Below are 24,933 nucleotides of genomic sequence, written 5' to 3' on the forward strand. Positions count from 1 at the left end.
AGCAACTGCCCCTGGCTATTTGTAGTTACCCCTCCCTCGCTTTTTTACCCACCCCTCCCTCCCTGTGAACTGCTCTCCATGTATGTCTCGACGTCTCTGTTTGTCTCCCTCTTCTATTTTCTTTTTGTCATCTGCCCTTTATCCCTTCCTCTCCTTCTTCACCACTTTATTACTTCCCTCTCTTTTATCTTTCTATTCCCCCTTTTTCTCTGACACAAAAAACCCCTTTCATCCTCTTCATTTCTCCTTCTTCATCATCAGCTTCTGTCTCAATGTGGTGTTACTGGGGGTTCATACTGGTGTGTTGCTTCAAGTACAGGTGAGACAATGAGTAACAATCCAAGAGGTTCAGTTTTAATAATGAGTTTGAATCGTATCAGCAATTTATGATACTATGAGACAGTTTTTTTTACAACTCTCAGAAGTCGTTACGGCAACCGTGACCCAGGAAACGTGAGGGACAGTGATGGTGGCGTCAGGTTTGCTTCAGGTACAAGCGAGACAATGAAATGTGTTCCAGGAAGGACAGTTTGAGCAATAAATCCAGATACCAAAGAACAAATTACTCAACAATAATAATGAAATACAGCATCTATGTAACAAGGTGATCTAACAGGAAGTCTATAAACTGATGTAGTGTTAAAGGACAAGTTCACAGTTTTTCAAATCTGTCTTAAAACAACAGTCAGGTCCTTAAATAAACACCAAAAAAAGTTTTGGTATAATCATCCCTCCTCTTCATACTTGGCATATATTTTTCCAATTTAAGTCATGGAGGACAAAATCTGTGCAAAAAATGCTTTTAAAAGTTTATCTTAAGTTAATATCCTCCAACATAACAGTCTTTATAGTTCAAATCTCCCTCTTAGTGTCACTAAACCTCACCGTAGTTCAGCACCAATAACCAATAACTCATATTAGCTTCAGATAAATACATTTAAATCTTTAAATCTAATGGTCGGTATGAACAGGAGGAATGATTACAGCAAGCAAGACTGTTGTTTTAAGACGCACTTGAAAAACTGTGAACTTATCCTTTAATGTCTGTCTGGGAAGAGGTTGGGTTGGTGGTGCAACACTCCTACTGACCATCAATGTTTTCTTTAAACCAATGATCTCATAATCTGTTTTTGACTGTAACCATCATCTAAACAAACACGGTTAGATCAGAAAACAGTCATGAATGAGTCTTTACTGTTTTTGGAAGGAGCTTCAGAGCAGAAAAATGCTCACGTGGGTCGTTTTCAGAAGCCGATGACGAACATCACTTTTACCAATTAGTTTAGAGGACTTGTTGGATCCTGGTCACACAGTTAAATGAGCAAATTTCCTCCTGCCCCTGTGATCTCATGACATAACAATGCGAGGACGGTGGCTTTCAAATCGTCCTCACATGGCGAGGCGGCGCAGGTCGTTAATGAAAGCATCCATTGGGGGAGGTGGGGAGGGGGGGAAAGCTTTGACTAACCTGCCTTAAAAAGGAAAACTATCCCATCCCGAGAGACAAAGAAGTACAGTATGTGCCTGCAGACGCTCCCAGAGCCGGAGAAAGCCCACATTCCCAAACAATACGCACCATTAATGATGATATCATTAGGATGTGTGACAGTAAAGTGGATTTAAAGGGAGGTTTCCCACTGCCAGCAGACACACACACGCATCGATTCAAAGGAGCTCTGAGTCATTTCGAACTGTGTCGAAAATATGTTTAAAGGGAATAAAACTCTTATCGAAAACATCTACTGCTGATATACGTCCATTTTGGGGGATAATTTTAAAGCAAACTTTGTTAAAAAGTTGTTCTGAGATGATTAAAAAAAACAGCAGATGGTGAAAATCTGGCAACAGATTTGATTAATTTGACTTCAGCAAGCCAAAACGTGCAGTTTGTGAATAGTTTAGCAAGATATTTGTTATTATAATGACAGCAGAAGCATCGACAAACTTAAATTTATGCAGTATGATAACTTATTGGATATTTGCAGACGTTATATAAAGAAATCTCTTGTTAGAATATATCAAAGAATAAAAAAGGGACAAAAGTGAGTTTAAAAAGCTTGATATTCCAGTTTTATACACTGTCTAAACTTTAGACTTGGATTTTAGTTATTCCAAATAATCAAGCTGAAAAGGTTTAAGTGGCCCACTTAAACATTGACAAATATGTATCCCAATGAGAAAAGGTCTTTAAAAAGTTTGACATTAACACATTTTCTTGGCGGGAAAGCAGAAAGTTTTTACTTTTTCATCCTGTTGCAATAAAGGATTAATAGACCTTCCTCCCTGCTGACACTGTGATTAACGCAGGTGTAACTAATATTCTTAATTAAAGCTGCAATTCATTTAAGTGCTCTAGTAATACAACACTGGTATCATGTTGACTGGTTCATTCTCAGCGTACTGGGACATAATTAATGTCATTAGTTGCACCTGTGCATTTCCTGCTGTGACAAGTCAAAATGTCCACCGAGTGTGAACTTTATGCACTATGTAATTCCAACAGTAGAATAAAAAAGTGTTGCAGTATGTCCATTACTTCCTGCTAATGGTCCCACTATTACTGGTGTGAAAATTATAGACTGGTGACCTGTTAGTGATGAGAGGAAATTATTTTTAAATGTCCAAAATCTTAATTTACTGCTCACTATAGTGTAACCTAACAGTTAAACTAGTAATTAATGGATTTTGGACTTCGAATTATTTCAAATCATTTTTAGTAATTCCATGCTTTTTTACACAATTGCATCTAATATAGTGTATTTAAATGTATTTACAGTCGTTTTTGTGACATATGATGTGATATCTGTTCATTGTCATGCAAGCTGAGGACAATAAAGTTGTTTTGATTTGATTTGAGATGATCTAAACACATATGGAGAGAATTTAGACGCCGCTTATGACTTTTTTTCCCTCGCTGTTCCAAAACTGGCTTATATAGATTCAAGATTCAATAACTTTATTAGTCATTATGCAAGAACAATGTCAACCTCAAATAGTGCATTTGTATTTAAGACTTCACATGTGTTTACAAAGAATAAATAAGATAAGAATTAGTACAAAATATAAGAAATATAAACTATAAAATGAAATTAGCAATAAAATACAACAAAAATACAACTAACAAGGTGCAAAAGCATCATCAGTAAAAGTGCAGTAAAGATAATTGATATCTGGGATGGGATGGCATCTAATTACAAGCAATTCTAATACTTTTAAAAATAACTACTATTATAAAAAAATCATTTTAATAGAGACGATGAACACTGAGCTGTTCAGCCCAGTAAGTGTTTAATTTAAAGGACCAGTGTGTAAGATTTAAGGGGATCTATTGGCAGAAATGGAATATAATATTCATAAGTATGTTTTAATTAGTGTATAATCACCTGAAAATAAGAATCATCTTGTTTTTTCGTTACCTTAGAATAAGCCCTTTATATCTACATAGCTAGCAGGTCCTCTTCCACAGAGGCCGCCATGTTGCACTGCCATGTTTCTAGGGCTGAACTCACATTTCTCCGTTTTGCCTCTTCAGGTTAGGCTAACCTATTGTTGCTAACTTTGGAGCTAACCCTTTCACTTTTCCAGCACTTGAGGAAACAACAGACCTGATTTTTTAGCATTTATTAACTGTTAACACTGGAGTCTGTATTGTACATTTATTGCCAGACTGAGAACTTATTGCTAAGCTTTTCCTAAACGGACTTACGCTACCGATATTCATGGTTATTTTTGGCATTAAAAAAATATCTTTTGGCCTGGCGGGGAGTGTTTTGAATACAGGTAATTGTAATTCACAGGTAATTTGTTAGTCTGTCCCTCCTGCCGCAGGAAATAATGGATTAATCCTGGAAGGCCGTTGATGTAGCACTTTTCTTCTTATGAAAGTAACACGGAGATTATTCGACCAATGAGAGTTTAGTTGGACGAGAGCATATCGACCAACTAATCGACCAGGAGACTACAGCCCTACATGTTTCTACAGTAGCGGACAAACCAAACACTGGCTCTAGTGAGGGCCTTTAGCATTTTTCATGAGTTTCATGGCCACCTACGCACTTGGAAGAGGAGCAGAGGGGGTATTCACTTCGTTGCAATCTGCAGCTTCACCACTAGGCGCCACTAAATCCTACACACTGGTCCTTTAAATTTAAAGAGCAAGTTAGCAGCTGTAAATCTTGTTTTTTTTTGTGCAGCAGTGATGTAGAAGTGTACTCCAGAGTGTGAAAAAGTGGGGAAAAAAAACCTTTTTTCTCTATGAGCCTAGTTTAGTTGCTGTAACACTAAAACTGCTTGAAAATGTAAACATGTGGTGCTTGTATTTATTCTCACAGCTGTCTTGATTATCTTCCAGAGAGCAAAGAGTTCACTGTAAATATTTTGGGTTTCTTGTCTCTCCAACGTGTTAAATGCTGCTACGGTATGAACACCTGCTGCTGTGTTTGGGACACGTGTAATAAAGTTATGGCTTTATGGGAAAGTTTATTGCAGCTTCTTCTTCTTGCCTTTTTATGTTAGTCAGAGTCATGTGTATAAATCTATTAACTGTACACGATGGTCTCTGCGCGCCGTTTACCTGCAGACACTCCAGTATAGTGAAAGCTCAGTCCTGTTACTCTGCTGCTGCCATTATATCAGTATAATTACACAACAGTAATGATGTGTATTTATAAAAACACTCATATGATCCCAGTATCTTCATCACTACTGTTCCTCCTCTTCTCACTCTTACAGCCTGTTGCTCTCACGTCTATTAATAGAGCCTGAAAGCTAGTGTGTGTGTGTGTATGTGTGTGTTTTGGTGTGTGTGTGTTTTGGCCTCACTGGGCTTCCTCAAGAGCAGAGGAGACGAAGTGAGCTGACAGCTGAAGTAAACATCTCTTCATCGCCTTCAGACCTCCTCCTCCTCCTCCTCCTCCCTTGGTGTTCAGGACTATATAAGGCCGGTTCCTGTGGTGATACAGTGATAAATGAATGCATGTAAACTAACAGCAGTGAGTCAGAATGAGAGAGGGAGGAGGAGGGGAGACGTTTTACTAATTAATTCAAAAATATTGGGGGTAATTCTGCTTTATTAACCCTAATTCAAAATTATTTTTTAACATAACATTACATGACATTAGTTTTTTGAGAATTTGGTGTCTAGAGTCACAACTGAAAGTAGAGAATATATGGTTTTTTTTCTTTTAAATGTATTATGAGCATTGCAAGAAGTTAAACAGTGCACAAAATGTCTCATCTACACTGTAAAAAAACAGTAAAAAGTCTGGTAGCAAAAGTTGCCAAACACTTACCGTCAAATAACAGTAAAAAACCTTTACTTATTCTACAGAGATTTATTTTAAAAGTACTAATATTTACTAATATTTACTTTGGACATTGGACTACAGCCCGGCATCGGCCTGAGTGTCTGCCTGCAACACATGACTATTTTGGTATATTTTTTCTCGCCAAATGTGGATTGTGTATACTAATACATCCATTAATGTAGAAGACTGACATTGTTCAAACTTCAAGAATCATCAAGGAAAAACACCATCTTGTTTGCCTGATCTTGAAGGATTGCATTTGTCACACAGTTGATTAAAGAGAAGGAGAGACCGTTCTGCTGTGGTTGAGTTACATTGACTTTGAACTAGTGAGGGACCTCGAACAGAATAATGAAGCTCTGTCATGAAAAGCTGTCAATTCATAAGCTGTCATGTCTGAATCAGAAACGGTCTGGTAATATTAGGCTTGGGAAAATGCTTTCAACAAGCTTTGAGCTCAATCCTGTCTTGCAGTGTTTTCTAGGTCTGTCTTTAAAGTCTGGGCTGCACACACATGCCTCACAACGTTAACTGTTCATGCTCAGTATCAATTTATTGTATCTATTTACAATAATGCAAATAGGCGATTCAGCTAAATAAAAACTGTCAAGTCTTTTCGAGTCAAATCAAAGTCAAGTCGAGTCCTATCAGTGTTTCCTTCCAGACACAAACAAATAATCTAATAGATAATTAGTGTTAACATACAGATGTGAATCTGCATGCTAAAAAAAGTCTCAAGTTCATACGGCAGATTGAAAGTCACGATGACTGTGATCCTCTGCAATGAGCCTCAGCAAACCTTGTCCTGAGAATACAAAAACAGAAAATATGTATCATGCTTTTTGTAAGCCATTTTCACATGATCCTATTTTTTTGTACAGTATGAAACCAATATTTACCAAGAATTTACTGTAAATAGATGATATAATCACATACAATTAAAGCCTAAAGCTCTCGAGATACCTTTAATGGGTGCAAAAGCTGTATAGAGATAAGCGTAACTGTCTGTAAGAAAAAAATACACATCCCACTCAAGCACATGTCAGAGGAACACTCTATTTGCAGAAGCGTCATTCCCAGTTTCCTTTCTTGGCCTTTTCATATTCTGTTGCCAGACACTTGGCCTTCAGCCATCTGTCCGCAGTCATCACACCGGACCTGTTGAAGTAGAAAAACTAATTATTTTTCTTGTTTTGCTATTGGGCGCTGAGATGTTTACGTGCTTTTGTCAGTTGGCTTTCACTCAGCTGTACTCGAGTGTACTTGTTATGTTTACATCACATTTCCACATTGTAGCTGCTGCTTCACAACAACTCACCCAGTCTGTAATGGGAGATCCAGATCTTGGAGGCCTTAAAGCTGCTCATCAAAGACTGAAACAAAAGAATTACAAGATATTATTTATACCTCTATGGGGAAAGAATACAAACATGCATGCATGCATACTTTGAGGCAGACATCAAGTATGTGGCCAAACAAGGTATAAATATACTGTTCATTTTCGTTTTATATTGATATTGACACTATTGGGCAAGTAGGGTCTATCTGTGCTTTAACTATTTAGCAGCTGGAGATAAATTACAGCAGTAAATACACAGTAAATATACCTATCAACACTAGAAGAGAGAAAAACCTTTGCATACACCATGAATATAATAAAATATCAATAGGATAACATACTTTATACATTAGACAAGTGTGCAAAATTGTTTTAAAATGCAATGAGGTAGAAGAAGATGAATCATTTGTTGATCCTCTGACTTTTCCACCAGCAGCCACTTGGTGTTTAATGAAATGTGTTGGTACCTATACACGGGTTTCTCCTTTACATACAATTAAGGATGCGTGCAGCAGGAGACCAGAAAACCCTTTTTTTCAGAATCAGAATCAGGTTTATTGCCAAGTGGGTTTGCACACATAAGGAAATTGCCCTGGTGTTGTGGTACAAAACAGTCAAAAATATACTCAAAAATGAAGTAATGCTAAATAATAGAAACAAGATAGAAAGAATTTACAATAAAAAAAAAAAAACGTAAAATATACTTTTATAAATTTTAAATTGAAGTCAATTAAATTAAATGTACATAATGTTCACCAGGAGTAAACAGTGTATGCAGAGAGCAATTAATAGTTTCCTGCTGTTTATGTTTAGAGCAGTTTGCATATTTTGCATATGTGTAAACAAATAAACATAAAATCTATTTTATTTATAATTTTCTTAATAAAATTTGCAGAGTAAATCTGTAATATAAAATAATGTGCGTGTTGTAATTACACCGCCTGACCACTAGGTGTCGCTGTGGCGCTGCGTCTGAAAACACTGATTACTTCTGTCTGCTGCTGTCAGCTGATCCGTGTCTGTTTGTGTTTCCTGTTTCTCTCCGCTGGAGTTTAGAGTTTCAAAGTCCAATTAATGCAGGTAAGTCTCGTAAAAATGATTATTGTTTCCTCGGGATGTGGAGCTGCTGCTCCTTCACCTAAAGCTGCTTTGACTCAGTCCCGCAGAAGAAGAAGAGGAGCAAAGAACAACAGACGGAAAGCTCGAGTGTCGTACAGGTTAGCTAGCAAAGATTAGCTAAGAGCTGGTGCATCCTTTATCGGACAAGTGGGCAGTTTCCTGCTCTGGAGAAAACCAATTTTTAATTTTTTAACTGCTTTAATATAACTAAGCAGAAGTGTATTTGTATGTATTTCTGGCTTATCGGAAAGTAGAAAGCTGAGCTCTTTATACGGCTGTGTCCGATGTTGGAACTAGTCTTAAGTGGTTAGCTGGTGGCTTTGCTGTCTCATTCCTTGTGGTGATTCTGAACGTTTGACACTTGATTTTTTTTGCTGTTTTTCCTTCAGTCTTTGATCATGAAGAGCTCCAAAGATGCCGTGCAGTCCGCTGCCAAAGAGTTCCTGCAGTTTGTTAACAGAGGAGTGTCTCCATATCACGGTAAAGTCAGAAAAAACTACGGATTTATCCTTTAATTTTACATCTTTTATCCCAAAACCAACACTTCCCATCCTGTACTAGACTGGTCACACACATTAACCATTAAAATTATATATATCTGTATATGTATATATATTGGAAATGTATCTTTTTAGGGTGAACTATATGTTTGCTTTTATTAAAAATACATTTTGAGGCATTGAGACTAAATTCTGTATCATGATATTTGTAATTTTATCTCAACATATTGATATTTGTCTTGATATATTTAAGTTTCTGGACAGGAATGTCGGTTTGTAGTTATCCAGTAAATAAAATACCAAACAAATCATCACATTAATGTAAAAATGTAAAATCCCGCTCATTGATTTAAACTGTCAGCTGCTGTTTTCTTTGGTTTTTTTTAGGTAAATTTTCAAATTGCTTAATTCATGATCTTCTGATGCGAAGTGACAGAAAATTGGGACAGAAATGTAAAAAATAATCAATTAGGGCTGCAACTATAGGTTATTTCTGTTATCAATTAATCTGCCGATTGTTTTCGCGCTTAATCGATTAATTCATTTTTAGTCTATAAAATGTCAGACAAAAGTAAAAACTGCCATCAAAATTCATCAAAACTTAAGTCAACATATTAGAAAGTGTCATTTTATTCAACCAAACCACAGAATATTCAGTTTATTCTCATATACAACGAACAAAAGCATCAAACAGTCACATTTCACGGTGAAATTTTGGCTTTTTTTTGCTAAAAAAAAAAGACTGAAACAATAATTCACTTATTAAAAAAATAGTTTCAGATCAGTTTCAGCTAATATCAACATCTAATTTAGAAACGAAGCTCCTTGTTGATTCTTTACAACTAATTTTATGTTTCATTTAACATTCCTCTAAAATTAAAACATAAAAACTCATCCTGTCATTCTTCTGGCAGTTTGCTGTTTAATATGTGACTCGTTGTCTTTTGTACATTTTATCAAATCATCCGGATTTGCTTATTAATTCAACAACTGTTTTTTCCTGCAAAACTCTTGGACCAAAAAGGCATCACAGGAACCGTTGAGGATTAATTTTAAAGCTCATATTTTATTAGAGTTCTGTTTACTGAATCAATGCTTTTATTTATATGATTTAATAACAGGACAGATAAGTCGTATCTGATAAGGACAAAGAGATGTGCGTCTGTCAGCGTTTAGAAAGTGAGATGTGTAGGTTTTTTTTAGGTTGACGGACGACTTTGAGCTCGAGATAAGAGATAAGAAAGAGTTTCTTCAGAGGTCACAGTGCAAAGTGCTGAAATAAAGTGTTTAATGATCATAACTTTAATACAAATGAAGTTCAATAGTACAACACTTGTAGTTTATTGCAGTTGTTTCCCAAACAAGAGGTTAAAACAAAAGATGAGTTTTTAAACAGAGAAAAGCCACAAAGTCTCTTTTTCCTTCAGTTTCAGAGCTGAAAAGGTGAAAATTCATGAAAAATGGCAACAAATTAAGGTCTTTTTATTTCCACGTAGCCAAACTGGTGAAACTAATTTCAGCTTCTGTGAAAAATCAGTTTGACTTTTACAAAAACCTTCAGAGAGAGAAGAGAAACATGGCTGACGTGAAGATTTTCCTCTTCGTTTTCCTCCCTCGCAGTGGTCGAAGAATGCAAGCGGCGTCTGTTGGAGGCGGGATTCATCGAGCTGAAGGAGTCGGAGCAGTGGGACATCAAACCGTCCAGCAAGGTGAGTCAAGGTTAAAGGAAGGTCAAAGGATCAAAAGGACACACGAGCTCGTTGTTAGAGGATGAAGCAGGTTAAACTGTATATTTGGTCAATAAATTCTGTGAAAAAGACCAAAACCAACAACATACTGGGACCTCTGGTTCCTACTGAAGATCTGAAGCTTTAAAAATGGCTCATAAATATATAGTTTAATTTAAATAAAAAAGGTTTACAGTAGTGATTTCCTAAATCTGCTGCCCACTGTAACAAACGTACCTAAACAGGAAGAAATAAAGTGTTTGTTGGGGACTTTTTTTAAGTGAACTTTTTGGGTTTTTAATGGGATTTGTTGAATAAGTATTTATAAATACTTATCATGTAATTTAAGTCAGTTTTACAGCTCGAAAGCTTTTAAATTATCCATCAGTATATTAACCCATTATGACCTAAACCTAAAGCATTGTTTGAGGCCGGGCATCCCATAATGCATGTCGCCTTCCCTTCGTGTATTTCAGCAAATCACGATGCGTTACATCGGTCATGTGTCTTAAAAACGATGACATCATATAAAACTCTCACGTTGCATCCGGCTCTAAAGGGGGAAGCACATGAACGTCGCACCTGGTCTTAAAGGGTTTTAAACACAAATATCGCATCAGGTCTTCATGTTTTCAGGTCAAAGTGTGTATTTTATATATGTGAAACCTCAAAGATGAAAATGAGACAAGTTGCAGGATTTGAAATCTTTGGAAAGTTTATCAAACACCAATAAAACTAAAAGACTTTTCACAAAAAAAGTTATAAATTATAGAGAATGAGGAGTTTCAAAAGGAATATGTTTTATTTTAAATTGACTTTAAGTAAAACAATTACAACACCAGACCCTTAAAGTCATACTGACACCAATACAGTTCTACAGTCGACAGGTGTGTAGTATAAACATACTGTCAAACTCTGTCAAACACACAACACTTGTTTTCACCACCACAGACTGTTTGGGTTGCAGCTGCTGTGAGCCAATCACACGTCACATTAAATAGAAGAACGCTTGCTGTGATTGGCTGCGAGCAAAACCATACAAATAGTCTTATTTTTTCTAGATCTGCGTATCAAATGCAGGTATCATTTGAGCACTAATTTTAAGTGTCAGATGAGAAACTTTGTCCATAATATTTAATTTCCGTCGTCTTCTCTCCGCAGTACTTTGTGACCAGGAACTTCTCCAGCCTCATCGCCTTCGCCGTGGGCGGACACTACCTGCCAGGAAACGGCTTCTCCATGGTCGGGGCCCACACAGACAGTCCCTGCCTCAGGGTGAGAGCCCGCCCCACTTCCACCTGTCAATCATATCGACCTTTTTTGACTTTTCTTAACATCCCCACAGAGCAGCCCGAAAAAAACTCTGAACACATTTAATTAACGTCTTGACGGGGAAGTCGAAATATGAGGAGACAGAATTCCCCGGAGTGAAGATACACTAATAATACTAAGAGTCGTGCATGAGGAATAGTTTTTAATATTAATGTGTTAAATATGAGACGTTTGGACGTGTAGAAGCCAAAGTCTGAAAGCGTCTTGACTCCAAACGCTGCGCTATGATGCAGAAAATCGAAAGTAACTTTAAAAAATAAAAACATTTTTCTTTTTATTGTAAGTGCATCACATTTATTAGGAGTCAGATCATGCAGCTTATATAACAGTGTCTCCTTTTAACTTTAATTACTGCCCAATTAAAGCGTCTCTGCTGCAACAGGTTTTCCAGTATAACCTGTTTGGTCACTTTATCGCAACAGATTTAACACCAGCTGGTTTTGAGATGTATACGATGACCTTTTTAAGTGATGACAGTGAACGTAGAACTGTTCTGTTGTTTATTCTCATATTAATGTCAATCTGAGAGTTCAGCATCCGACCCAGAACATGAACCTGAGTGGATATGAAGTGTGTTTATCAGATTGTTTCTCTGACTGTCTGTGGTTCAGGTGAAGCCGAGGTCTAAGAAGACGAAGCAGGGCTGTCTGCAGGTCGGGGTTGAGTGCTATGGCGGCGGCATCTGGAACACCTGGTTCGACCGCGACTTGACCATCGCCGGCCGCGTTATGGTGAAGGTACGAAGATTATTACTGTGGTCTGGATTCATTCACAGTTTAAGTAAAACTAGTGATGTCTGATGCACATCTGGTTGACAGGACAGGTCATTTTTTCACAGTATAATCGGTAAAATTTTAGATATTTGTACTGAAGTATTTTGTGAGACAGTTTTAATTTTCTCTTAAATAGAAAAACTGGTCAAAGTTGGATTTAGAAATGTAATTTGTATTATAAACATTTTGCATTTTCAGTCATTTTTAGTAGTTTTTTTTTCTCCTGTTTCTACTTTTTGATCTGTCGAAACATAAAATCTGTGTGAAAATGAATTTAAACTGATCTACACCTGTTAATAAAGTCTTAAAAATGTGTAAATGTGTGTGTGTGTGTGTGTGTGTGTGTGTGTGTGTGTGTGTGTGTGTGTGTGTGTGTGTGTGTGTGTGTGTGTGTGTGTGTCGTCCTCCTGCAGAGTGACAGCAGGCTGGTCCACCGGTTGATCCACGTGTCCAGACCTCTGCTCAGGATCCCTCACCTGGCGATCCACCTGCAGAGAGACATCAACGACTCCTTCGGCCCCAACAAGGAAAACCACCTGTCAGTAACAAACACTGAGCTTTAGAGGGATTATTAAAGGAGAAAATTAATTATACTGAGTTCAGATGGAAATAGAATAAAAAGAACAACAGATAAAATTATACAAAACCATGACCCCTAACCCCTAACCCCCAACCCCTAACCCTTAACCCCTAACCCTAAATCCTACCCCTACCCCTTAGGGTTAGGGTTAAGCTTGTAGTGTTTTGTTGAATGTCTACTGATAATTATGATTTTGAAACTGAGATACAAATTTTGATCAAACAGAAAATACTTTGGTAATTCTTCATTTTACGGGTCCTTTAGTTTTATACTAATTTCCTGGAAATTTTCTGGGTAATTTTGCAGGTATTTAGTAGTAAATTTTTAGGATGTTTTACAGAGAGGGTGATGATGACCTAATATGCTAATATATCATTAAACGCACAAAACTACACACTGAAAACAAAGTATTTTATGTCTAAAAAAGATTTTTTGCAAATTAACATCTACATACAAACATAAATATAATCAGTATTTACTTTAATAAACCAACTCAATACTTTTTTTCAGGTTTTTCTTATAATTTTTACCAAATTGCATCAAACCTTCTGCAAAACGTTCTAAAAATTAAACAGCAAAACTCAGAAGATTTCCAGGAAATTTGTGTAAAATGAAAGGACCTGTTAGATAAAGTGTTACCAGAAATTTTAAATATTATGTTTTATATATTGTGGTTTTAGTAAACATGTTGGAAAAGGGTGATTTTTCTAAATATTTAAAGTGTGAACTGAAGGATAAGCAGGGTAGAAAAAGGATGTCACTAAATCTGGAAATTTTCTGGGTAATTTTGCAGGTATTTAGTAGTAAATTTTTAAGACATTTTACAGAGAGGATGGTGCTGACTTAATATGCTAATATATCATTTAATGCACAAACTACACACTGAAAACAAAGTATTTTCTGTCTAAAGAATTGTTAAGATTCTAATCTTTAAAGAATTTTTGCAAATTAACATCTTTTTTCTTATAATTTGTACCAAATTGCATCAAACCTTCTGCAAAACGTCCTAAAAATTAAACAGCAAAACTGTAAAATGAAGGGATCTGTTAGATAAAGCGCCACCAGAAATTTTAATTAATAATTATTTTTTTATATTGTGGTTTTAGAAAACATGTAGGAAAAGGGTGATTTTTCTAAATATTTAAAATGTGAACTGAAGGACAAAACGTTACACGATTGGACCAAAACATTGGATGTTTAACAGTAAATGAACATGAGATGTGGTTTTAAATGTGGAGTTTGTGCCCAAACTTACTTGTTGGTTTGTTTGTTTGTTTGTTTGTGTTTTCATCTCAGCGTACCCATCCTCGCCACTATCGTCCAGGAGGAGCTGGAGACAGGAAGTGCATCTTCTGGAGACGCCGTCTGTGCTGCCAACACGGTAAAAACCAACAGTCGCACATATTTAACTCTCTGACATTTAAGATGCTGATCTGGATAAAAACCTGAATCCAAAGAGCATTTATTGGTTTGTTTTTAATGCGACACATAGCAGGAAGTTATCATTTTCTTTATAAATTTTCAGAGAAAACTCTCTTCTCCCAAAATATATGAGCAGTTCTTCAACTTTTTAGAGATCAGAGACGTAATCAAGATGATTTCCAGGATTTAAAAGGTTGAATAATTGACTGTATAGAAAAATGATTTACTCATATTACATAGTTTCATTTATAATATCATAAACACCAACAAAGATTGTTAAATAAAGTCAGGAAATCATAAGCTGTATCACCTAAATATTCCTTACTGAATCAATACATTATATTAGTTTAAGCTGTGATGTCTGATTGTTCATCGGTTGTGTTAATAAAAAATGTTAAAAACAAGTGATTTGAAACTGCGAGCTGATTATTTAGTGTTTTGTTTTCCCTCCTCAGGCGGAGAAACACCACCCGGCTCTGGTGAAGGTCTTGTGTTCGGAGCTTGGTGTCCAACCTGAAGCTCTGATGGACTTTGAGCTCTGTCTGACCGACACGCAGCCTGCGGTGAGTCTGCAAATAAACCATTAACTTCCTGTCACTTCCTGTTGTCCAGTTCAGTCAGGCTAATTGAAAACGAACCATGCGAGACTTTGTCAGGGAAAGAACGATTAAGTCTCTAAACCATCAGATATATATTTCAATTAGCAGGTTGTTGTATTTTTATAAATAATGTAACATTTATAACACTCAGACCTGTTTGTTTTCTCATCTTTCATCCAAGAAAAACTGTAAAACAAACAGAAATCACATCCAGAAATGCAAACATGTCAAAACACAGCTGCGTCTGTCTCATTAAGACAATGAGGAAGTGATAAATCAGGGTAAAATATATAGAGAGACTTATTATTATTATTATTTTACATGAAAGCATTATTTGTATCCAGTTGATCTGTTTGTAATTTGTGTATTTTTACATTCTGCAGGCGTTGGGAGGTGTGTATGAAGAGTTCATTTATGCTCCTCGTCTGGACAACCTGCACAGCTGCTACTGCGCCCTGCAGGTCAGAGTCTGTACTACACATCACAACATAATCACATCTCTGTACCCGTTAACCTGCAGCCTCAATACTTTCATCCTTTACTATCTGAAGGTTTTATCCAGAGACTCAGAAGCAAATATTGTTATTTATAAGTCTTCTTCTTCTGTTGTTTGGTCTAAAAACAATGATAGAGGTTATTTTAAAAGCCCAACTGTTGTACAATCCAACAAACATCTGCTGAATTCATAAAAATGAGAATAATTTGCAGTAAGCTTAAAGTCTTTTTAGTCTTTTTACTCTTTAAAAAAGTCACAAAACATCCAATTAAATTAGCTTGTTGGCTAACAAAGACTTTATCCAGATGTTTTTATAATATCTCGTGATGTGTTTAATCGCAGTGACTGCTTCATTTGTTTTAACAGTCCAGTTCTCACTTCTTTCTGTCTCTGTTTCCTCTCAGGGCCTGATGAAGTCCTGCTTAGGAGACTCTCTGGCTAAAGATCCCAACGTCCGCATGATCACCCTGTATGACAACGAGGAGGTGAGATCTCCTCGACTCGTCTGACGAGGGGGAAAAAAAGTGACTTTGAACGCTTCGTGGCAGTTGGTTCGTGGCGTGTTGTGTCTCCCGAACAGCTGTTGCTTTGTGTTTTTTCGCACACAATTGTTTCAAGTGATTAGTAATCATGTGGCTGAATAAGAGCTTGTGGAAAATGGGAAACAAGTGTACAAACAAACCGATTCATTCCTGCAGACCGTCGTGTTGGAACGTTTCACTTATTTTCGATCAACAAAAGAAGAAGAAAGAATGAAACTGTGGTTGATCTTTTTAGGTGGTTTCCATTCTTCTGTCAGCTTGTGATGACGCGTTCGAGTCTGTAGGAGAAAAAAAAAGAGAAGTTTCAGAGGAAGAAGTGAAACAAAGGCTTAAAAAACATCAATATAATGTTCAGTAAAAGCTTCAGAAACTAACGCTGAAATGATTAAACCATTTGTTGATCCACAGAAATGAGATTAACAGTTTATTGATTAATCTTGTCAGTATTTATGAAGCAAAAATGCAAAATATTCTCTGCTTCCAGCTTCTCAGATGTGAAGAATTACAGCTTTTCTCTGTTTCACATCTTTGTAAACTGAATATATTTGGTTTTAACTGTTGGTTGGTCAAAACAAGACATTTGAATATGAGCAGAGTATCATCTGTATGTTTTAAAAAGTGTGTTTGAGCCTTCATGAAGTGTGTGTGTGTGTCCATGTGTGTGTGTCCTGCAGGTGGGGTCAGAGAGCGCTCAGGGTGCTCAGTCCAACCTGACGGAGCTCATCCTCAGCCGCCTCTCCGCCTCCCCGTCTAACCTCACCGCCTTCCAGCAGGCGGCGCCGCTCTCCTTCATGATCAGCGCCGACATGGCGCACGCCGTCCATCCGAACTACCAGTCAGTAACAATGACACACTAAGAAACACAGCAGAGTGACTGAAGCCTTAATGATGAATGAAAATACGTTTTTATTATAGAAATACTGAACAGAAAAGTTCTGGTTCAAAAATACAGAAGAAATCATGCAAACTGACATTTTCCTTTACTTTATATTTAATGCATTATTTCATATAATTGTGATTTTACTGCTGAATCACAGTTGATCCTCAATCAAAAAGCTTCAAATTCAGTCATTTTTATCATCAGTTGCACATAAAACAAATGTAAACACATACTGCAGGAAACTGAAGATATAAGAAATAAAAAATGACATTTAGATCATTTAATCAGACATTATGATGGTTCAGTCGTTCTTTTTTTATCTCAGATTATAAAGAATCAACAGCAGAAAGTTGAATTCTTTTCACTTTTAATAAAAACTTGTGATCTTGTTTTCAGGGAGAAACACGATGAGAACCATCGACCAGCTTTCCACAAGGTGAAGAGATCTGTCATCAAAAATAACAACATACAAACACACAAACCTGTTTTTTAAAGACATTTATGACATTGAACTGCCTCATATACTGTTTATAATGCTTCATATGTGGCTCATGGTTCACGTACGTTGACTATAAATCTGATATTTGCTGAAATTTTGATAGTTTTGTTTATCGATGCTGCCTAAAAATCTTCCTTATTTAAGTAAAAATACTGAAAACAATGTAAACATAATGTTTCTTTTTATTATTGATGCATTTTTGGGTTTTTTTTTTTTGGTTTCCAGTGACTCCAGATTAATAACCGTGCTAATCGATCATCAATAGTTTCAACTGTCTCATGATTCATCAACCAAAATTAATTGAGAATCAATTATGAGCAGCTGCGTTTATTTCCAACAGACTGTCCTCACTTTCAGAAAAACATTAACATCGATGTAAACACTCGGGCTACTTAAAATCATAAAGTTTTGTAATATTAATAACATCTTGTGTGAGTTCTGAGTCATTCACCTTTATCAATATCATTTTTTCCTTTCAGGGTCCAGTGATCAAGTTCAACAGCAACCAGCGCTACGCCACCACGGCCGTCACCGCCTCTGTTATCAGAGAGGTCGCCAGCCAGGTCAACGTACCTCTGCAGGTACTGTGTGTGTGTGTGTGTGTGTGTGTGTGTGTTTGTGTGTGTGACTACGAATGTATTGTTTGCAGACGGAGGTTCGACAGCTTTTCATTTCTTTGTGTGTCTTGAGTCACTCGGCAGCGAACGCAGCATCCTAGCAACGCGCCGTGCTGCTCCAGGACGACGGAAGAGAGGAAAAGAGAAGAATTTATATGTGTGAAATAAAGACTCGGGAACAAAAACAAGAGCAGCTCATCAACAGTAATTACAAGAAAACAGGATGGTGCACAGATGGTGACAGACTAACACGCATGCAACAGTGTCAGAAATGGACAGAAAGTCACAAAACAAAGATTGTTCTCAGTCAATCAATCAGTGTTCATCTGACTGAGAACATCAAGTCAATATGTTTATAATGTGAGGAATCATCTGTTTTGGACATAATGACATTTAAACACTAATGAAAATCACATTCAGAAAAGACATAAATATGTGGTCAATAAAGGAACTTTTTAAATAAAAAAAATGTGAAGGAAACATGATGATGAGACACATTTTGGGTTCATATTATGTTCCTTTATGTTATAAACATTGCTGTAAAACAGTAAAGTGAGATATCGATTCACTGCTTTGCTTCAGATAAACCGAACAAAAAATAAAAACCACGACAAAAGAGAAAAAGGAAGAGATTGAAGAGAACAAAAGAACCGTGATACATACATTATCCTTTTCCAGTCCTGCGAACAAAACCTCTGAATTACCCCTGAGAGGGAGATAAGGAGGAAGAACGGGGGAAAGGTTGTTGTGTGTGTCGCCCGCAGTGAAAAGCTGAGCCGAGGTTTAATAACAGCAGAGACACCTGAGCAGCTTCAGCAACGTCGCAGCTGCAGACTCACATCTGTGAAATCCTCCAGTTAAAACATTACAACACAATTACACAACAAGGCGCAACTAAAACAACAACAAAATGCAAATAAACCAAGTTTTTGTTCCCTGATCACGTTAAAAAGATGTTGTTGTTTATGACTAGATCTTAATCTACAGTATATCTACAAACACCAAATCTCTTCATCAGTATTTTCTGTTTTTAATTTGGCTTAATGAAACTAGCAGATGCTGAATCACTTTAATATCAACAAAAGTTGAAGTTATATCATGTTGAAGAGGTTTAGGAAAATGAGTCATTTACATCTGAGTCTTAACCAACAAAAGAAAGAAGCAACAAAATTAAGAACAGATGATGCATATTTATTTAATTTTTTTAACATGAACAATGCACATTTATCAGCATCAGTGTTAGCCAAGTGGCTAATTTTCAACCGTGGTCCTTTGACCAGATTGAAATAACGAGAAAACAAACAACATGAGGAAGCTGGTGGACAAATACAATGCAGGTTTATGTTTTATTGACTCATATAGCTAATTAAAGCTGTACTTTACTGTTCTTGATCTGTTTGTAATGTTTTCTCTAATTCCTCTGCAGAGCTAGTTGTAGTTTTGTAACTCTGAACAACCAGAGCAGCTTTTTAATTGACATGTTTCCAACTCAAAAAGTCAGAAAGTTTCTGACTTCTGGGTTTATGTCTGTTAATCGTTACACTGTTGGAGTGTTCATGTCATAGTTAAGATGTTTCCAACTTGACCTGAAGACTGAGGGAACAGCTGATGAATCCTGGTTCAGTGCTGTTTGTAGACACTGCAGAGCCTCCTGATGGCCACTAGAGGGCACACAGGCTGAAACTGAGCAACTAAATAAATCTATTCTGGAAAACAATGAAGTAAATGAAAGAAATTCAGATGTTTTCAGTCATTTTTAATCACCTCTGACCCCTCCTCCTGCAGGACGTGATGGTGCGTAACGACAGCCCGTGTGGAACCACCATCGGACCCATCCTGGCTGCCAGGCTCGGCGTCCCCGTGGTCGACATCGGAGCTCCGCAGCTCTCCATGCACTCCATCAGGGAGATGTGCTGCACTTCCAGCGTCCTGCAGAGCACCTCCCTCTTCAAGGTAACCCTCAACTGCGAAACAAACACACCTGCACTCTCTGTGGGAGGCTCCTGGTGAGAACGCCACTGCAGAGGGTTGTTTGGTGATGATTGCAAGAGTAGGAAGTCAAAACGTTACTGCAAACAAACACTACAAAGGCAATAATGTAATTTCTCCCTTTGTTTTGAGTTGAATCAACATGTCTCTGACAGTCTCGACAAAAACTGAGCTTCATAAAGTTAGAATATATCGCAAAACTGTTTGGATCCAAACATTCTCTGGTTCCAGCTTCTCAAATTTGCTGCTTTTCTCTGTTTAATATCTTTATAAATTGAATATCTTTGGGTTTCGGACTGTTACACCACATTCAGACCGACAGAGTGACGCCAAACCCTCATCGTGATCTTTCTGAATGGGTCAATGTGTGTCAGCCAATCCAGTTTTGGTGATCTGGCATTTCTATCAGGGATGGAAATTAATTTAATGATATTACGTTTAAACTTTGTTGAACCAACGCCCTGAAAACAGAGAAAGCGAGCGAGAGAGAACAGAGAGAAGAGGGAGATCTTGAGGAAAACATTTCCACCTTTTTCTCCTCGGTTTGTATTTCTTAACACTGAAGCATCACGCATGAATCCTGCAGATGGACGTTAGTCACATATCTCGTCAGGTCTGCAAGTAATTCAGGAATTAAATGACTCGAATAACAGATGAGTCACAGTGTTTTCATTTATAAGCATTCTTTTTATGTAGATCTCCTGCAGATGTGTCACATTTTCTTTAATTTTGTGTCTGTTTTAAAGTGCAATCCTACTTCCTGTCTGCTTCCTCCTGCAGGGTTTCTTCGAGTTGTTCCCCACAGTGAGGAGCACGCTGGTCGTCGACTAGAAGCAGGGACTATTACTGACGGAAATAAAGGAACACATGTGTTATTTTCACCCTGAAGCTGCACTACTTGTAATACTGTACATCCAGGTTTCAACACATATTGATGCAAAGAAGGGTAACATCGAAAATGTGTGCTGAAAATGTCAAATCCTTTTTTTAAAACTCCTCTATTGTGCACAATATTGTGCACTTTTACTTGAAACTCCAACACGCTGTGATTATACTCCCAATAAAGGAAATCACTTTCAAACACAGATCAGGCAAACACTTCTTCATCTTTCTTACAGACTGAAATTGTTTAGAAAATAATAAAATATTGAAAAGTTTTTCTCAGACTCGTCTGGTGTTTGAGTTTGTGTGTCGTCTCCTCTTTCTGTCAAAAACAAAGCAAAATGTCTCATCTGAAGTTTAGTAAATATACAAATGATGGCAGGAGATGCTGCTGTAACTGAATCTCACCTCGTCAGTTTTAATAAAACGATGTGAGGAGGCAGGTCTACCGCTCTGCCGAGTGTTTTTTTGTCAGAATGATGTGAACCTCAGATCCACATGAGCCACGTCGTGATGCAGTGAGTGAGGAGGCTGGAGATGGGAACTCTCCACACTGCAAGAAATGTCTGTTTTCACTCTGTCATGTAGTCTTAACTCTTGAGTTTTATCACTTTATTTGTCTTAGAAAGGAGTGGATGATCCTGTCAGAGTGAAATACCCTGAAATGAGAAAATACAGGAGGTGAAAAAAATAACTGAATCAGCTTATAATAAATAAATAATTCTTTTGAAGCTCATAATTATATTGTGTTGAGCCTGTCAGAGATGTTAATTAAACTTAATGGATGTCTTTGTAGTTTTTAGTGTAGTTTGTAAGTCGATGACCAAACATGCTTTAACTTGTAACACATCATATAATTTATATATTTTAACAATTCAGGCTGCACTAATGTAAATTTATACTAATCTTGTACTCAGTGTATTAAAAATTCATAATTAGTACAACTTCATATACTTAAGTGTACTTAACTGCTATTTTAAAACAACATTAAGTTGTAATTAAATGTATTTAAGTAAACTGTTTTGCAGTAATACTGACTTTTTGAGCTTGTACTTTGTGTATATCTAAATTATATTGTCACAACTATTAATAAAGATTTAATACACTACAAATACCTGTTGAATATACTTAAAATACCTAAACATCACACCAGTAATGTTAATTTGAGTTAAGTTATATTTCATGTGTATGAAAAATAGTGCGCACAGTGAGGTTAGTTATACTTTAACTAGTACTATACATTAGTTCATAATGTTGAAAAGGGCACATTAGTACAGATGTGATTAGTAATACACTTTTTAGTGCAATCAAACAGTATTTTTAACATACTTTGAATATTTTATTAACACATCTGAAAATGTGATTTCAGTAGATTCAATGTTCATTTCCAGTACAGCAGACACAACAAATTTGTAGCCTATTTGAAAACAGTTGATTATAATTTAATGGTCTCAGTTTAGTAAAGTTTTTCCAACTGAATTATGGGTAATGATGAGCGTTTATGTAATTCAATGATGAGAAGTAACTAAGTACAGTTACTCAAGCTGGGCAACATTTTAGAGGGAAATATTTTGCTTTTTACTGCACTACATTTGTTTGTAGTTACTAGTTACGTTCATATTAAGATTTTGCATTAAAAAACACATGATAAGCTCATAAAATACAATATTTGGTTAAATATTAAACCGGGGGCTCCGAACCTTTTTGTCTTGAGACCCCTAACAACACAGCAGTGTCTGCTTGTGTCTCCTTGTCACATTTTCCTTCTAAACTTCTCACATGGTTTAATTTCAATTACCGTTTCATGACCCAAAGAGGTCAAATTATGCAGTATTTCACAGAAAAACACAAAATGTGAATATCCTCTCCCATTAATCATCTCATGACCCCTCAGATTTAACTTGTGACCCTTTGGAGGGGCTGATCCTGCAACATGGTAACAGTAAACATGATACCAAGTAAATGCTGCTTACACACTGATACACTGGTATGAACAATCTAATAATATTTAATATGCAATTATTAATCAAAGGGGACATTTTTCTGCAGAACAAGAACTACTTATATAACTTAAAATACACTTTGCTGAAAATACTTAATTACGTAGATTTTGAATGAAGGACTTTTACTTGTATTTTTATACTGTTGTACTGGTACTTTTACTGAAATAAAGGATCTTTTACCACTGACTTTATTCTAGAGTAAGAGCTGAGCAGTGTTTTGTAGTCTTTGGATATTTCTTGCAGTGTGGAGCCTCCTGTGGCCGTGTTTTCCAACCAACCGTTTTCTCTGTCACTCTTCCTCTGTGTCTCTCTCACACACACTCACACTTCCTCCCCATCAGTCCTGTGCAGCAGCAGCAGCAGCTTCTCCTCAGAGATGGAGAGCTGGTAGAAGCGCAGCAGCAGCGGCGGCTCTCCCCTCCACCACCTCCTCCTCCTCCTCCTCCTCCTCCTCCTCGCTCCGGTGGGTGTTGTTGGATGTACCATGAGGTCTCCGCGGCTCTGGGCAGCTCTCTGCCTCCTCCTCACCGCCTCCTGCCGGCTCTGCGCGGCCGCCCGACACGGTAAGCCCCCCTCCAGGATCAGATCTGATCTGATGGAGACGGATGCACTTCTCCTTTTAATGAACTCACTGCATCCAGGCGGGGAGCCGGTGCGTAAATCACGACTTCCCCCGATGACAAGTCCCTGTTGCAGTGTTCCTATAGTAACTGTAACACTTCACAGCGAGTTTTCAGCGAGCTTACAGCACTTTATGACACTGATTTTATCTTCTTTGTAACATTTCTTAAGAATACTGTAAAATATATAGTTTTTCCTCTGAGATTTTAGGTGTATTTCTCTTAAAATTGCTGCAGGATTTGTGAAAGATGCGTAAGTAGCTTGTTTGATCCCATATATTAAATCTTAAAATAATAATTAGGCTATAATGAGTTATATTTTGTTGTGACACGCCTGCAAAATGTATGATCCGAATGAAGAGCAGTCTAAAAGACTTCATCTATATTTTCCTGCTCGGCTCCGTCTATCTGCCTCTGATCTGTTTACTCTGGTGCTAACTTGCGTCACTGACGCAAATGCTCTGACCAGGGTCGGCTCGGATGTGTCTGGCTGCCTGAATGAATCATTGTGTTGTTCAGTCTGCAACGACAACAACAAAACACAACCAAACAGCAGGAGACAGAGACAGAAACCCAGAGAGACAGAGAGAGAGGTTTGGTTTGTTTGGGTTGAAAGATCTGATTCAAGATATTTGATATTGATTTATGATATGATTGGTTAGCGGATATGAATCTGGTAGCTGCAGCTGTGATGTTTCACCCTCTGAAACATCACATACAGTGGTGCTGTGGCCAATTTTAAAGGGCTACAATACAGATATCACATCCAAAAGTATTATTAGATAATATTATATAGATTAATTAATTCATTCATTCAGTCAACCTTTATTTAGACTTGGAACTATATTGAGATATTTACAATATATCCAAGCAAAAACACAGATAAGACATATAGATTAAAAAAATCAATAAATAAAGAAAGTAAAAGTAATAAAAAACAAATGAGTAAAAATAGTAACATGTTAAAAACCTTTGGATAAACAAAACAGTTCAAGTTTACAACAAATGAGTCAGCTAAAAACAGTTGGAAGTGAAACAAGATGAAATGAAACATTTAAAATGTCCTAACGATAAAAATGAAGTAAGTTTTAAAATGTTCTGCATGTTATTCCAGGTTGCAGGTGCACAGAGTGAAGAACTGCAATGTAATCAAATAATTTGAGCGTGTTTGATAAGGGCATTAAAAGACAACAAAGGGCCTTATAAATAAATGAAACCTAGAGTCTATCACACAACCTCAGCATACAGCTCACAATAATGAGCATTATAATTATCAGCGGTAATAAATCTCGTGTCCAAGAGCTTCAGAGTTGCAACTGAAGCTAATATGTATAAAATGTCATCATGATCCAATACTGTTGCCTCTGTAAGTGTCCTTCTACAATGCAGAAAACATGTTTGATTCCTATAAAAGAAGCCTGTTTGATGAGATAAAGGCACCATGATGTGCTCAATAATGTCAATGAAGACTCACAATAGAACCATCAGAGCTGCTACGGGAAGATTATTGGTGTTATCATTATAAATAGGAAGTAAAAACGTCAACAGATTAATAACAACAAAATCATGACAACATATGCAGGCTGTTGGAATATTATATACTGTTCAATGGCGATAATTGGACATAAATTAAGTTCCTTTACATATTAAAAAAATGAGCCTACAGACATTATGAGTCTCTGTAACATTATAGTCCCTACAGACGACA

At 36.9% G+C, this 24,933-nt stretch overlaps 2 protein-coding genes across 7 annotated transcripts in view; both read left to right on the forward strand.

Annotated features, from left to right (window-relative positions):
* Positions 1-7,591: 7,591 nt before the first annotated feature.
* On the forward strand, positions 7,592-20,884 carry dnpep (aspartyl aminopeptidase). Of its 2 annotated transcripts, XM_067582677.1 has the most exons (16): positions 7,684-7,725; positions 7,804-7,862; positions 8,154-8,244; positions 9,885-9,973; positions 11,153-11,266; positions 11,935-12,060; positions 12,510-12,634; positions 13,973-14,057; positions 14,554-14,661; positions 15,081-15,158; positions 15,598-15,678; positions 16,410-16,570; positions 17,012-17,051; positions 17,594-17,695; positions 19,517-19,684; positions 20,501-20,884. In XM_067582677.1, exons 3-16 carry the CDS (start codon positions 8,163-8,165, stop codon positions 20,549-20,551), a joined length of 1,410 nt encoding a protein of 469 aa, XP_067438778.1. In that variant the 5' UTR covers positions 7,684-7,725; positions 7,804-7,862; positions 8,154-8,162; the 3' UTR covers positions 20,552-20,884. The 2 variants fall into 2 exon arrangements, with proteins under 2 accessions (XP_067438777.1, XP_067438778.1); XM_067582676.1 differs by lacking the exon at positions 7,804-7,862 and having other exon boundaries at positions 7,592-7,725.
* Positions 20,885-22,936: 2,052 nt separating this feature from the next.
* The window catches only part of ptprnb (protein tyrosine phosphatase receptor type Nb), a 41,728-nt gene continuing 39,731 nt past the window's right edge, over positions 22,937-24,933 (forward strand). For all 5 annotated transcript variants that reach the window (XM_067582662.1, XM_067582664.1, XM_067582665.1 and 2 more), the window contains exon 1: positions 22,937-23,168. In XM_067582662.1, coding sequence (XP_067438763.1) covers positions 23,090-23,168 — 79 coding nt within the window. In that variant the 5' untranslated portion in view covers positions 22,937-23,089. The remainder of the gene's footprint in view (positions 23,169-24,933) is intronic.

Source organism: Thunnus thynnus, chromosome 24 (genome assembly GCF_963924715.1).
Source record: "Thunnus thynnus chromosome 24, fThuThy2.1, whole genome shotgun sequence".
Taxonomy (NCBI): domain Eukaryota; kingdom Metazoa; phylum Chordata; class Actinopteri; order Scombriformes; family Scombridae; genus Thunnus; species Thunnus thynnus.

What these genes read in the sequence shown, in the direction of transcription:
- dnpep (XM_067582676.1), top strand. An exon ending in CCGTCTGTGCTGCCAACACG is followed by an intron (nt 14,058 to 14,553) that starts GTAAAAACCAAC and finishes TTCCCTCCTCAG; the next exon opens with GCGGAGAAACACCACCCGGC. An exon ending in CCCTGTATGACAACGAGGAG is followed by an intron (nt 15,679 to 16,409) that starts GTGAGATCTCCT and finishes TGTGTCCTGCAG; the next exon opens with GTGGGGTCAGAGAGCGCTCA.